Source organism: Mixophyes fleayi, chromosome 4, assembly GCF_038048845.1.
Source record: "Mixophyes fleayi isolate aMixFle1 chromosome 4, aMixFle1.hap1, whole genome shotgun sequence".
Classification (NCBI taxonomy): domain Eukaryota; kingdom Metazoa; phylum Chordata; class Amphibia; order Anura; family Limnodynastidae; genus Mixophyes; species Mixophyes fleayi.
This window is the reverse complement of record NC_134405.1, coordinates 135653383-135668839: the sequence shown is the minus strand read 5'-3', so window position 1 is coordinate 135668839 and position 15457 is coordinate 135653383. Positions and strand designations below refer to the sequence as shown.

General features: G+C 37.9%; 1 protein-coding gene across 1 annotated transcript in view; it reads right to left on the bottom strand.

The window, feature by feature from the left end:
* Positions 1 to 13517, bottom strand: part of CRABP1 (cellular retinoic acid binding protein 1) — a 34911-nt gene extending 21394 nt beyond the window's left edge. The window contains exons 1-2 of the mRNA XM_075208403.1: positions 13209 to 13517; positions 8930 to 9108 (exon numbers count right to left, since the gene is read on the bottom strand). Coding sequence (XP_075064504.1) covers positions 8930 to 9108; positions 13209 to 13278 — 249 coding nt within the window. The 5' untranslated portion in view covers positions 13279 to 13517. The remainder of the gene's footprint in view (positions 1 to 8929; positions 9109 to 13208) is intronic.
* Positions 13518 to 15457: the final 1940 nt, after the last annotated feature.

Sequence of the window (15457 nt, the reverse complement as noted above, 5' to 3'; positions counted from 1 at the left end):
GTCCAATTGGATAGCTATCAATCAGTCTATCTGCTCTTTTTTTGCATGTATGATTTTTCAGCAGCTTTTCTTCTTTTGCATTGGGTTCAGAGTTCATACTGCAGCTTTTGCATTCTTTGTCACTCGATCTTTAATACCTATTAAAGCCTCTTCTTGGTTGACCTAGAGGATCAGTTGGTTGCATGTTCCCAACACAACTACTTGGTACTTTTGAAGTGACTGGATCTAAGGATAAAGCCCCTCTTAACAGTTGTCACATGCAACTATTGTCCACTTCAGCAAGTTCCTTCTTTTTCTACAATACAATATATTTGTTTGTCTAATCTATATAAGTATTTAGCAACCTCTCCCCTGACTCTTGATAACTATTTCTTAGTTTATGTAACAAATCGGTGGCATCTTCAGACCTCCCAAATTCTCTTTCCAATGCGGATAAATAGTCCAGAGTGGCTTGGGGATCTCTCTGGCGAGTAACCTGTACAATTTCCATTGCTGGGCCCAGCAAATTCTCCATTATTCTCTGTCTTTTAGTAGTTTCAGGAAATTGCCACTTCTCCAGATACAATATTGCAGTTTATTTCCATGACTCATAGACTTCATCCCCAGCAGGAACAGGTAGGCTACCTGAAAAAGATCTTAACCGTCTGTATCCATCCTTATGCTTGGTCTTCCCCATTTGTTCTACAATTTTTTTTTATTCATGGCCACCAGGAACATTTGACTCTGAGTATGTCACTAGGACCTACAGATGAATTTTCCGCCTTTGGGGGAATCTGGAAATTTTTCCTCTCCATAAATAGGATTTAACTGTGGGGCAACTACCACACCTTTGCTAGACATAATGGCTAACGTTATGCTCCATCTACGTCATCCTCCATCCGAAAAGGCAGCGGGGAGTAATACTCTATCTAAACTTGTCTGACTCTCAGGTAGTACTATATGCACCCTAGTCTGGCTGTCACCACACCTATCTAACACTTTAGGCCTAGGTATCCATGCTCGTTACTGCTGTTACTTTAGCAATTTTTTAGCACTTTCTTCATCATTGACCCCAGATAGTTCACCACTCAGTGCAAACAGCGATCCGAATCCTTCGAGAGTTGTTCGCACCAATGGTATATCTCCTGGGACAAGATCGTCATGGAACTCCTTTTCCTATTACAATCCTGAATTTTTTGTTCAATCCCAGCAGTGCCTCCAATGTAACACCCCTTATCCCAGTTATGGTGTATATATCAATTTGTGTGTGCAGTCTGAAAATGGATTCAGTACCTTGCATTCCTGATTGAGCAGTGCCTTCACCTTGATATGATTACTGAATGGTCTTCGTTGGGTAGTGTCATGGTTGTAGTAACAACAGAGGGAGACCAAGGAACCCTCCACCCCCTTCACTGGAACAAAGGCACACACAAATGAGTAATATAACATGGAAATTATCTTTAGAAGCCACACTGGGTATTTATTAGTGAGATGTAAGTTTCTAAAGGGATTTTCTAGTATTTTGAATCAAAAATATAATTTGTAGTTTACGCAAACAATTATATGTAATCGATAAATATTACTAATACCTATATTATCATACACATATATATATATATATCTATAATATAAATGCTTAGTGGCGTGTGTTAGTCTGTCTGTGTGTGTGGAAAAAATAAAACCAAGCTGCAGCGCCACCTGCTGGGCGGAGTTATACACTGACCTACTAAATTCTTAGTGTGTGTGGAAAAAAAAATTCAGAAAGGGCTGAAATTTGGTATACTAAGATGTTTTTAATTTGTTAATTGTTAAAAGTGTTTATAAAGATTTAAAAAAATATATATATATTTCTTGAAGGAGAAGTGACAGTTGGGAGTGGTTGGTGGTTGCCGGGGGTGACAGTGGGGAGTGGTTGACGGTTGAGGCCTGGGCTAGGCCCAAATGCATGACAAGAACCTTTTGAACACCTTAAGTAGCTTGATTTGACTAGAATGCACGGGTTAACCTGTGTGTATATATATATATATATATATATATATATATATATATATATAAAACAAAATAAGTAGGAGGGGGCGCCACATAGTATAATACTGTATTCAACAATACAGATAGGTGTACCGCAAGCCAGAATTTAAATCACCAAGTGGACATAGGCACTCAGGTATTAGAAGTGAATCAGTAAGGATAAAAACACACAGAGGAGGAAATATTTCCAAGACCACCAACACCATACCAATATGCGTACCAGATAAAAGAACTTTAAAGCTTATCTGTAGGTATAGTCGGTCCCTTCATAGATAGAGTAGCTTTGATTCCCCTTCAGGTTGGTGGAGTGTTATTCTCAACACTTACAGGAGCATGAACAGACACTTCAAATATCCTCAGTGGTAGCCACATTTATATAGAGGAAAAAAGGGGGAAGACTCTCATAGTGTAATACCATATGGTTACACATTTATTGCAGAGTAAAATACAGATGTACACTTACATTAAAAAATTAAGATATATGCTTATCTGGGTATCTTTGAGCTGGAACAGGACAGCAGGATTCAGTAACTATCACGCTACCACATTGCCAAAGATCCAGATCACTGAGTCCTTAGGAAATAATCCTCAGCCAAGTTCAACACAGAATGCGCTGCCACGCTTGACTGGAGTGGGATCTTCAAGAGCAGGAAAGAAACATTGTCCCTTTTTTTTACTAAACTGCTTGACAGCAATCTGTAATCTTGGCATAGGTGCCGCTCTGTACAAGAACACCTGTTGTTTTCATCTCCTGATCCCTATATATATATATATATATATATATATATATAATTTCCTTTCTATTATTCTACAACTAAGAGGTACCTCTCTTTTAACTATGGTTATCTGAAAAATATAACTAATATCAAACAATTAGCATGAAGTATGTTCTGCAGTATAGACATAAATGGTTATGCAGGGTTTTATTCAGATGGTAGTTTCAATATGATTCTCTACTTTAGACATGACCATATAGTCTCTTTAGTATCATAGGCTCCTGACAACGCAGGTTTATGAATTTCTCTTATGTGTGGCTGAAAGGATAGTGAAGTAGTCTACGCAGTTTCTCATACATATAATTCAGTCTCTGCTCCCTAACTAACTGCCCCTGCACTAATCCCTTGTTAATATTATCTCAGGCCAGCAAAAGGGTTCTTTTACATTACAATCTTCAGGCCTCCCCACTTAGTCCCTATCTACTGCTGGTGCATTACACTGTCCCGGTAATTCAATATACAAATAAAAAGAGGTTATTTATCCATATGATGATCAGCCCTTGAGTCAAAGATGGCTTTTTCCAGTCAGGACTCCAGTCGTCTCTCTTTTTAAAAGATCTTTTCCTTCTTCTCACTGTGTCTCCCTCTTTCACTCTGAGGTATTTCCTTTACTCCAGTCCTCTGTTTGAACGTTCAAACAAGTGACAGGTGTGCAGTCACCTAACCAACAGCTCCTATTTACCAATATGGGTCCTCTGTACACAGGGGTCTATTAGATACTGCTACCTCCTCTTCTCAAACTTTGCTCCACTCCTCTTTCTGACCTCTGGTACTCTCACAGGGTCTCTGTCCTGCTTCTCCACTGATTCTATTTGGCTCCCATGCAATTTTACAGAGATACACTCCCTTCTCAGCCAGCTGCATTTTTCTTGCTCTCTCTTTTTCATAAGTTGGCTCTGTTCCTCCCCCCCAACAGCCTTAACAATCATTTGTACTGTGCATGGGCTCTCCTCTCCTCTTCCAGACCCCTAGCCTCCAAGGAGATATAGTCTCTCGCCGGCAGCCAGGGACACAACTGTGCAAGTGCAGACAGACATGTCCACCAGCACTACATAGGTTTTAGACTAGCACACCCTTTGCAATACCATATACAATATTTATAACTGTTTGTTTTTGTTTTTTAAATAATATTTATTGATGGCATCCATAATACATCACCATTATATTGAAGCTAAAATGGACTAGCAAGGCAATTTACTATTTTTTTAGGTTGTTAACAATAATTTAATGATGTGCTGAATAGTAAAGTAAATTACCTATGATATAAAAGTAAGGTAACACAGGCATAAGAATCTGAGTGACTCAAGCATTCATCAAATGGCTGAAATTGATTGCTAATTTAATCAAAATCTTATTCACATATAAATAATGGATGTTTTAAATAGTTAAATGACTGTGAGCAACTGTTTTTACATTACAGGTACTTTTAACCTGCACAGGATATAGCAAAATCTAGCTGGCCCAAACTATTTCTGGGTTTTAAAACAGGACCAAAAAGGCATAATGTAGAAATTTGCATATTTGAATAAGTAATTTTTTTTTATTTTTTTCAAGGGTTAAATGACATTGGACCACTCAGGTAAATCATACCTATGTATGTGCACAGGAAATTAGTAACCCAGTCATTTAACCATTTGAAACCATTAGCCACTGTGCCAGGGGTGGAACATGGTATGGGCTTGGTCCAAAGCAAAATCTGAATGTGAGCCGGGCATTGCCAATCGACTCTTTCGAGACCCTCACTATGCTCTTCTGTGAATGGGTTGGCCCCCACACAAGCTAAGAAGGGCAAAGTGGGGGCCTCTGGCAGATGGGCTGAAATTGCCGGTAATCAGCACCTATGAGCACTTTAACAGCTGTACCCCATGCAGTGATGGTAGTTATGCCACTACACTATGCCCAGTTTGGTGCCAATTTTCACTGCCAAAACTACTTTGGGTCAGACAGGATTTACCTGTATGCTCTGTATTCTAGGGCATCCCCACCACTGTGTGTGTACTGTACAACGAGTGACCCAAAGTCATTTAACCCTTGAAGAGCATGACGTATTTGTGAAAAACAAAGTGGCTGAAAACTCAGTCTTGTAGGTTCATCAAGCAGATGCATGATCAACCTCCAGTTCACCAGATGGTACCATTACAAATAACTAACCACTCAGAGAAGATGATAAGAAACTGTGGATTAATGATCACCTGAAGACACTGTTACATAGAGATATTCATTAATATTCATTGGCGTCCACAGTCTTAAGCAAACTTTATTGCTGCCCCAGCTGCTATTGCACTTCAAGTCCCAGCATTAATAATAATAATAATAATAATAATAATAATAATAAAAAATGCATCTTATGCTGTTGATCCCTTGATGACATTCATTTTCAGCAGTAACACCCATAATATTCAAAATGGGCAACCTGTGCCTTTGCTGTAGTTGTGGAACCCCAAGTCCCACTTGTAAGTGTGTTTTGATGTGAGTAGTATAGATAAGAGAGTCGGGTAAGACCTAATAAAAAGATGGAGTTTTAAAGAATTTACTGTGCCAGTAATGAGGTGCATCGCCAAGCCTAAAAAGTAGGGAGATAAAGGTACTCTGTTTCCGATTGGGTCTCAAGCCAAGGTCTTTGCTTCTTGTTGGTCCTGAATCACCAAGCAGTTTACATGAGTAAGGAATGAAAATTAAATGTCAACAATGAAATTAATTTATACTTTTTATAGTCACTTTATAACATTATAGTTGATGTACTTTGTGTAGTTAATTATTAATAGCCTATGTTTACTAACATATTGGTTTACGGTCATAGACTTAAATAGTTTTGTATCATCACTGCCTCAGACCATAATATAGGTAGCGTTTAAATAATAACACAACTATATTTTGCTTTTTAAGATTGTATATTTATACTTTGTATGATCATGTATTTATTTTGTGTTTTCTTTCCCAAAATTTCTGTGCCCTCTTGGGTTTAAGACAAATCAGTGGTAGACAATGATCCCTGCTATAATTATTACATCTATAGCACACATATGAAAATATGAAAGCATGACATTGCTTTTATGGAATGAACAAAATTCATAGGACCCTGTTTTGTCAAAGAAAGGCAAAAGACTGAAGAGATGTGTGAAAAATATAGACGTGTAAAAATGATAGATGCCAGCATGAACCATGGTAAATGACACTTGGCTCATAGTACTAGTTCCTTGCCAAATATCTTAATGTTTCTTACAGTAATTATATATAATAATTTGCTGTGTCGCATCATTAGTACCACGCCCTTTCTGCAGGCTGGGTGCTCTGATAAATCCACCACATCTTCTGGTCTGGACTCTATAAAGAGCCAGATGGAGATGCCTTATATATCATAGGGTCATGCCGTGCAGTGTCAGGCTTAATACACTGTACATCAGGTGGACTGTGTAATGTCTGGAATGTAATCATGTAGCCAATTCACGTTCAATGTGACAGATTCAGAAATATACAGCTCACCGTAGCCCATTACGTGTGTCATCTGTTACACTAATGTACTTCCATTGACAGCTGTTCTGTGTCCAGCTAATTCTCTGACACCATCGCAGAGTGTGTTACATTAATGCGCTTACACCTCCACCACTTACTGTCTTACATTAAGTGGGCAAAATATTATTTCATGCTTATTTTATGGGACTTATCCAGATAAACAAAATGTGGATTCTCCCTTTGTGTGGAAGTATATTATTAATAAAAGGTGGATAATAAAGTACAATTTTAGCTGAAATCTAACTAATAGGGGCAGAAGATTTTCAGCACCGGAAAGTTATATTTTGTGTTTCATCTGCTTTGTGTGGCAATCAAGCCCGGCACTCCCATTAGGCAAGGTTAGGCACTTGCCTAGGGCGCCGGGCTCTGGAGGGCGCCTGGAGGGCGCCACAGAATGGTAAATTACTTTAAAACTGTGCGGCGATCGCTGACCATACCTGTCACGGCCGCCGCACAGCATTCAGATGCACGGGGAGGGGGGAAGAGGCTATTGCTCACCACCGCCGCCTCTCTGCTCCGTCTCCTCCCCTCCACTCACTAGTGTCAGTGAGTGGAGGGGAGGAGACGGAGCGGAGAGGCGGCGGTGGTGAGACAAGGTACGGAAAATGGGGTGAGGGGGTAGGAGGGCGCCGATTTTTTCGGGGGGTGGGAGGGGGCGCCGATTTTGTAAAAATGCCTAGGGCGCCATGGACCCTAGCACCGGCCCTGTTGGCAATCCAAATATATCTTTAACAGCGCTTAACCAACAGAGCATGAGAACGTGCTGCCTTACATCAATAATATTTCAGCAAAACACGTTTTATTGATTAATTATTAAATGGTACATTTTATTTTTTTTCATAATATAAACAGCTAAAATCCAAATGTTTGTGGTAGTTTGTGTAAGGGGCGACAATGTCAAAATTTCGGTTGCCGCCTCAGATTTGTAACAATGAGTGAAAGTACTTTACATTTACTGCCCATCTTTTTTTTTTCTTATGACGTTTCTTAGCATGAAGCTGTTGATGCTTTCACAATATAAGCAAGTGTCTAAATTTTTTATTTTTTTTATTTTCGGCTTTCAATAATGTTGTATTGAGGTTAAGAGACACATTTGTCCCTGGTAGTACTGTGCATTTATAGTACCACATGCTTATTAAAAAAACATTTAATTAATTGTAATTTACATACATAAGTTTTAAGTTGCAGTATACTCGCCATAAAGACGCTCCAAATTCATCTTTACATTATGAGCTTAGCTATTTATTTGCACACAGAGGGCCTGACTCATCAAGGCACACCTCTGCCAATTGTGAGCGTATTGCATGCAAAACCACTCTGCGCATGCCCAGAATCGGGACATACGCCAGTAAACGCAGCCCTGTTCACTCCTTCGAATGCAAAGGACGCTTACTGCAGCCTACAATTTTGGGGAGTGAACGGGGTGGGGAAGGGGTGTTTTTCCGTAGTCAATGCAAAACTCATGCGCACGCAGCCATGTACGAATCAAGCTCTGGGCATCTCAAAGTTACTTGTTATTCTGCTGTATCTCTTGCTCTAGTTACAGGGCTAGTCTAAGTCATTATCATTATTGATGATTAGTCTTGTATGCATGCTATAACATGTGTTTGCAATAAGGAACAACTGTAAAAATGCATTTTATGTTCAGTAGACATTAACAGCGTCCTAATAGATGCATTTATTTTATCATTAATGCCTTTATTATTAACTGGTAGCATTAATTCTATATTTTATTTTTTTGTGCGTTCTTTTGCGAATTTAGAATTCATATAGGCTCGTATCCTGCAGTGTCTTGTGTTGTACAGCACAGAAGACCTACACCTGAATTCAACAGCGCATGTATCTCCAGATCCGTGCCTTGATGAATTTGGTAGTGTGCTCAGAGCCGATTTACGTGCATTTTAAACCAAACTCGCGTTGCGCTCAGTATGCGAGCCTTGATGAATCAGGGCCAGACATGGTGTGGAGTCTGTCTCATTAGCTGCGGTGGATTATACATGTAGAGGTAGTGGTAGAGATACATGCAATAAAAGAATTTAAGATTGTTGGGAAATAAGCGTAAAATAATTAATAAAAGTGAATTGGGAAAAGGCTATCTAGAACTCATACAGGAAGATTATGGGCAGACCATGACAGTCTGGTCTTTGCCTGACTGTCATGTCATGTTTCTGTTTTATTTACCTACGTTCTCATCTTAATTCTTTGCAACATTGTCATCTTACAATGCCCATTGAGCAGAATTGCTCCTGCTTTATTTGAGAACTTTGCATTCCAGTAAGATAAAAAAAGATAGACCTTGATATACAGTATGTCCACTCAGACACTTACAATCCTCTCCACCATCCAAGTTGGGCTACAATAAAAGTACATTGCAGAGCATGGATGTGCTATGCACCCACCTATTTTTCCCATTATACATTTTTATATAAATCTATGTGTACAGATCGTCCTTTCTGCACAGAGGCAGCTAATTCCTACAGTATATGCTCTGGTCGGACAATTTTTGATTTATAGTACCATTTAATGTTTAATAATATATTGTGGGTTCATACTGATCCATTGTTTACTATACACAATTCTGTATCATACAATGTGGCAGCAGTTAAGAATCTCAATATAATCATTTGGGATACCTTGCATTTTCTGCCATCCACAGTCTCCTCATCAAACTCTTCTCCAACGGTGAATCGGATCTCTGTGGTTCTGACTGTGGTAGATGTCTTAATGTAAAATTGGTCCCCATTTTGACGGATCTCAACATGAGGCTTGGAAGCTGCAGCCACTGCTACCTTCCTAAGCATAGCGTTCACACCTGTGTAGTTATACAATAGTTTTTGGTCATATTAACATTAAAATATTCTCACGTAATAATACAAATTATAAAACAAAGCAAAATGACATTAATGTATATATTATTTCTTTAATCACCATAGATTCAAAATGGCATGACAACTACTTGTGTATCATGCTTGTTATTCATTCCCTGCAGTTCACTGATATTTTAACACATTCTAAATTACACAGATTCCTACTCTGGTACCAGATACCCTTTACTTACAATAGACATACTATGTACATTTAATAAGAATACACTATGCCACTCAAAGAAACAAATATAAATATCATTACTTGCCAACTGCAACTAACTTCCTGGGCAGATGTGTGCTTGGAAATGTTTTTGTTCTTGGCACTGTTACTGTGTTTTATGCATGACCAATTTGCAATGTATTATTTATCTTCTTCTGTGTGTAATTCTTAATTACAATAATATTATATTTAGTAGAAGTCAAGTTTTATTTAACGCTGTACTACCAGCAAGGAAAGTATTTTCCTAATGTGCTCCCTCACTACCTTCAACAGGGGCAAATGCAGGAGTTGTAGAGAGGGGTTTCCATGCCACACCACCAGTGGGCGTGGCTAGCATGCTTCGGGCGTGGCTATAATATTAGACAGTGCTTGGCTGCTCTCCAACTACTCCTATCCCCATCATATACATGGGCAATGCTGCGTGCACTACTGTTAGTGCAGAGCTGTGTGAAGTGGGACATACCTCCCAACTGTCCCTACAATCAGGACAAAGTCCTGATTGAATGTGTCAGAACAGTTGGCAGACTGTCCTGCTCTCTCCTACCTGTTCTTGCTGCTTGCAATACTGGTTGGGGAGAGATGGCTGTGAATAGTACAGACAGAAACAATCTGCACACAAGCTGCAAAGTGGCTGGTCCCGGGGCCAGGTCCAGCCACCTTAAGCAAACAGTAGCTCAGGCTGGGAGGGGGGGGGGGGGTTCCAAGCACTAGGAAACCCCCCCCCTCCCCCTTGGTTTGCCTATGCTCAGCCCGAGAAGCTGCTACGTGCAACCATTTTTCTGGGACTCCTCTATACCTCTCCTCGCCCGCTGAATACTAGAGGGGGGTGGAGGGTGCATAAGCGGGAGTACCAATCACAAGCCATATTCAAGAGAACATGGCTTGTGATTGGTCCTCACACTCCCCCTCAATGCCATTTACATATGGTGGACTTTATTAATTTTCTGTTTCCGTCATATAGAATTGGTACAACCCCAGGAAAAACAGTTGTATTTCTCAGCCGCCAAGTTCTAGCTAGGGGTACATTAGGAAAGTATTTTTCAAGGTGGTAGTGCAGATTGAAGGAATGTCAATTTGTATTTTAATGTGTGTGTTTTATAAAGAGATGCATCCTCCTAGTAGCAAAGTGTTCCAGTAAATTATTTTGAGATGTGGACTACTAATGGGCAATTCTCAGTGGCTTCTAGCTGTGCTCACCAATTCCTATATATGGCAGCATAGCTTTGTACATACATATCTTGCCATATGCATCTATTTCCTAATGTCGTATGAAGACTAAAAAGAAAATACATTGACCACCATAACAGTACTCTAATAATAGTAGCACATAACATGACCTTATCTTCACCACTAAGTTAACCAATGTTAAGTGCAAATCTTTATTACTAAAGTATAATTATAATATTGATACATTTCACTATAATATGTCCCTATTTTTTAAAGTTTCTTTGGACCCCTTAACAATGAAACAACCCAAAAATTACTTTCCTATGAAGGATGCATTTTTTCCCCAACAATAGTAGTTATTACATTTTGTCAAATAAAGGGGTACAGAAAGCAAAAAAGGGAAAAGGGTACATCAAAAAAATCATAAGAGGGGAATATAGAAAGAGGTAAATGCACAATGATATTATCAATACAAAACATACCAATAAAGTGCTATACACCCAATGAAACATAGCAAAAAGAAGGATTCATTTTTTATACTAGTGGTAGTTTTGACACGCTCACTGTATATACAAGACTTATGTTGAGTTGAACGTAAATTGCATTTTTGGTGTATAATATGCTTTTTTTTATATATGATTACATCTCTATTATCTAGTTTCAGAAGTAGTGCTTTATGCTCTTGAGAAGAAACAAAAAAGTATTATACACTAAAAATGCAATTTGCTTTCCTCTCAACACGAGCCCCACAGTATTATGCCAAGTAAAAATGCTGTTCATGTATAGGATATTTAACACCTACACATCTCAATGCTGTAGTTATCACCAGGGTGACAGCAAAAAGACGTGCTCAGCATAACACAAATCTTATTCATAGGTACAGGTATTTTTTGTACATTAACCATATCAGTGACATGTCAGTCACCACAACCATATTTTCTCAAGTGGTCTTAAGTCTTAACAATATTTTGTTTCAAGGATTGGAAATAGTTATGAGTAATGATTCAAGATGGCCTTTTAAACTGCATGTGAGCTATTTGTCTTGATTCTTATATTTTAGTTATATACCCAATTTGCATAATATTTCATTCACTAGCCACAGTTGCTTAGCATGTATGTATGGTTTTGCTTACCATGTATCAATGAAAAAAGTGTGACTTTAAGGAAAATATAATTAAATTACTGTACACTTTGTACATGAGTTTGTAAAAGACGCATCAATTTGTGTAAGCATAGCCCAAATATAGGCATAGAGTAAACATCCACCAGTCCAAAGTCTTCAATCTGCTAAACTAATAATGATGGTATTTTTCTGTTGTACTGATAATTATAGCTTTTTCCGTTATGTCACAGATAAAAACGATCATTTGTCCATTACTTTTCTTTCTTGACTAAACTTGTTTCAAAGCCATATATCCACCTTGTTTCAGATCTATACCTATACTGTCATATTACATAGATTTCAGCACTACTTGATAACGTGGCTTAGAGTCTGATAAATCTAGTCCCAATGTTTTCTTGTAATGCTATTTTAATCTATATGTTCTCCCACCTGTAGATAAACACTCTAGCCATTTGCAATTTATTGTTCTATAATGTTAAACGTGTACTTTACATAAAATGACCTATAAAAAGTGCTATATCCAGACATGTATATAGTTTTTACAGTGTTTTGTAACTTTTACAATATCAGAACATGAACTATTGTACGTACTATACTGAAAACTTCCAGTAACGCACAGAAATAAACATGTTCAGTACTGAAACAGTTCAAAATACTGTATGAGGAAAATAGTGGTGGTATAAACTGTAGGAAAAGGTAGTGTAAAGTGAGGGTAATTGACCCAATGAAATATATTAGAGAATGAAATGACCATGAAAGGAACTTGTATAATCAGGATATGTAAAGTGTGAGTTTGATTGTAGTCTAATCTCTTTTCATCATAAGAAGCAGTTCTGAGCCATTACAGGCTATCTCCACTCTATGCCTCATTTACAGTATTTGCAAAACCTGTTAAATTGTATTTACTTATTTTAACCACTTTTTATATTAAAATGCATCAATTAATGTAATATAATACTTAACATAAATGTTTTATATGTTATATATATCTATTATCACCCATTTTCATAAAGCATCTTATCTAGTGCTATACATTGAGGGGATCATGATACAAACAAATTACATACAATGGCTCGAAAAAGATACATATTCACACACATATGCAAGGAAACACATATGTACACACAGACATACATATATGTATAGAGAGAGAGAGGCAGGGCATATACATGTGTGTATATATATATATATATATATATATATATATATATATATATATATATATAGTTAGTAATAGTGATGGAATTGCTGAGTTATGCCATAAACGTACCATAGTTAAGTAAACAGTGATATGCTTAATTATATTTTAATAAATGTGTGCATGATTGTAGAATTATTTTGGAACTCTATATAAGAGGCAGGATAGAGAGATCAGCATTAGAGCCCTTAGGAGCAGTTTGTTAGTTCTTTGTGTTCAGTATGCAAGCCATAGATAGTAAGAAGGCAGGGACTTCTACCGAAATATATAAAATCCTGTACATTATATGATTCCAACAGGGATGATTAAGTGCTGCATATTTATTTGCCAGTCTTACCAAGAGCTTTCAGAAGTTCGTCAAAATTCTCACTGCTTTTCATTTTCCAAATTCCTGCAAAATCCGGCATGATGTATATGTTAATTCCACAGAAGCTGTTGGCGGTGAGCAGGGCAAAAATGAAGGGACTCAGGAAGGTTCACCCTCAGCGGACGCTCTGATTCCAGCCAGACGTCTAAATGAGTCCTGTCTTATTCTCTTATGTGTGTCATCTTGATGGAGGAGAGAGGGGGTGCCCCTCCTTCTGCCCTCTCCTCTGCCCCCCTTCTGCAATGTCAGATTTTCATTTGGAATATAAGCACCTTACTAGAACATATGCATGGTATGCAAATAATGTGTAAGATTCCTTTTCAGCTGCAGCCTCAGTACTAAGGTCTAATGGATAAAAGTGCAAGATTGGTTTTATTATTATTCCCAGTCAAATATATTGCAGCAAGCATATTTCTATTTATAAAAAGTCTAGTCCACAGCCCTAAATTTTGCATTTGAGTGCTTTTGGTACAGGTCTGTACCTATTTCTACGTAGATCTTTGCTCTTTTTTTTTTTTTACAACACAAGCAACTACACCACTGTTTCTCATTGTTCCTGTTTTGTCTCGGATATATTCATCCATATGGCTCACACTCAAGTGTATGATATATACATGCACATATATATACAGTACATTGCACCTAACATACAATTATTTATATATACTATATATATTTTGTGACTTTTAGTACATTGCATAGTAAGATTAGTTGTATTTTATAGTAATATGTGTAATAAATGTTGAGGTGCTTGTGTGTATAGTGTTCAAACACAAGCAAAGTGCTCTTCTTACCCTTCTGAAATTACTATATGATATGCTGACAGGTATGCAAAGGTATAAAGGTTTCATTGGCACACCATGAGCAGATGGGTATGTTTGTGCACCCTCAGGCAGTGGAACAGTTAATGCATGTCACAGCTGCCGATTGGGTTTGATAGAATGTCCCAGCTGGTCTATGGGTGTGGGACACTTGGGACGTTGATGCAGACATTAAGGTGTCATAAATCCAAGTGCCTTCTGGCTATAATGACATACACTGCTATAAATCTGCATAATATGACACTCCCATTATTATTTGTATGTGGATATTTCAGATTCAGGGCTGCCTGCTGAGAGTGGCAACAACAATGGGTTAAGGGGTCACTCTAGTATAAGGAAAAAGTAGCCTAAAATGGGGCATGTTTGCTGTGTCTGCATTAACTATTTAGTCTTTGCAGCTTACTTTCCATCTTCTGACCAATGGTGACTGAGCTATATTCACCAGCTGTGATGTAATATATTATATATCTCTAACAGCCAAGAGACTTACTAATGGTTTTATTATCAGAAAGACTGAATATATTACATGGGAATACTTTGTAATATATATTATAATTATAATATACAGTATATGGTGCTTTATTGCATAATCTGTATTTGTATAGTGCCATAACTATAGGTAATGATTCACAGCAATATCTGAAAATCTGAATATTATGTACAGTGCATACCTAAACCACATACATAATAAGCATTTAAGCATGCAAAAACTTGGAGCAAAAAGTCACTGCTGGCATTAGCTTGCAATTGGCATCTGGCGTAAGCAACATGTGGCATTCCTGCTGTTGGGGAACTACAAGTCCCAGCTTGTAACGCCAGCTAGAGGGACATTGTAAGAGCGGCAGATTGCACACCTCTGATCTAAGTCATCTCAACTATGTCTTTACAGTTATGTACTCACATCACTAGGTCACTAATGGAAATTTTGTACATACATACTGTATAAGTATAACCAGGATTAGCATCTTGTACTGTATGCAAACCTTCCCTAAAGAAGCTATATTTTATGATACTGTGACATATACACTGGGCTCTCATGAACATTAGTTTTTGAGAAATCGTATGCAAATCTGCACTGACTACTGTTTTCTGTACATGTTATGGCAAGAAGCTATAACCAGTTCCTATGTAATACTTGACAAACAGACATGACAGTGACATTTGCTCTTACATGCACTTACAAATTTATCACAGATGACAACTGTTATTTGGAAGATAACAGCCATAGTGCAGCACAGTCCGTGCTGCTTAATGTCAAGAAATTTATGAACATGTCCATACAGTGTCTGTTTTCTATAGTTTTTCTACAAAAGCTTCTCTTTGTTAGTGAATTCTCAGTCTACCTGCTCACTGATGTCATCATTTGCTATTTGTTACCTGCTAAGTAGCTATGATACC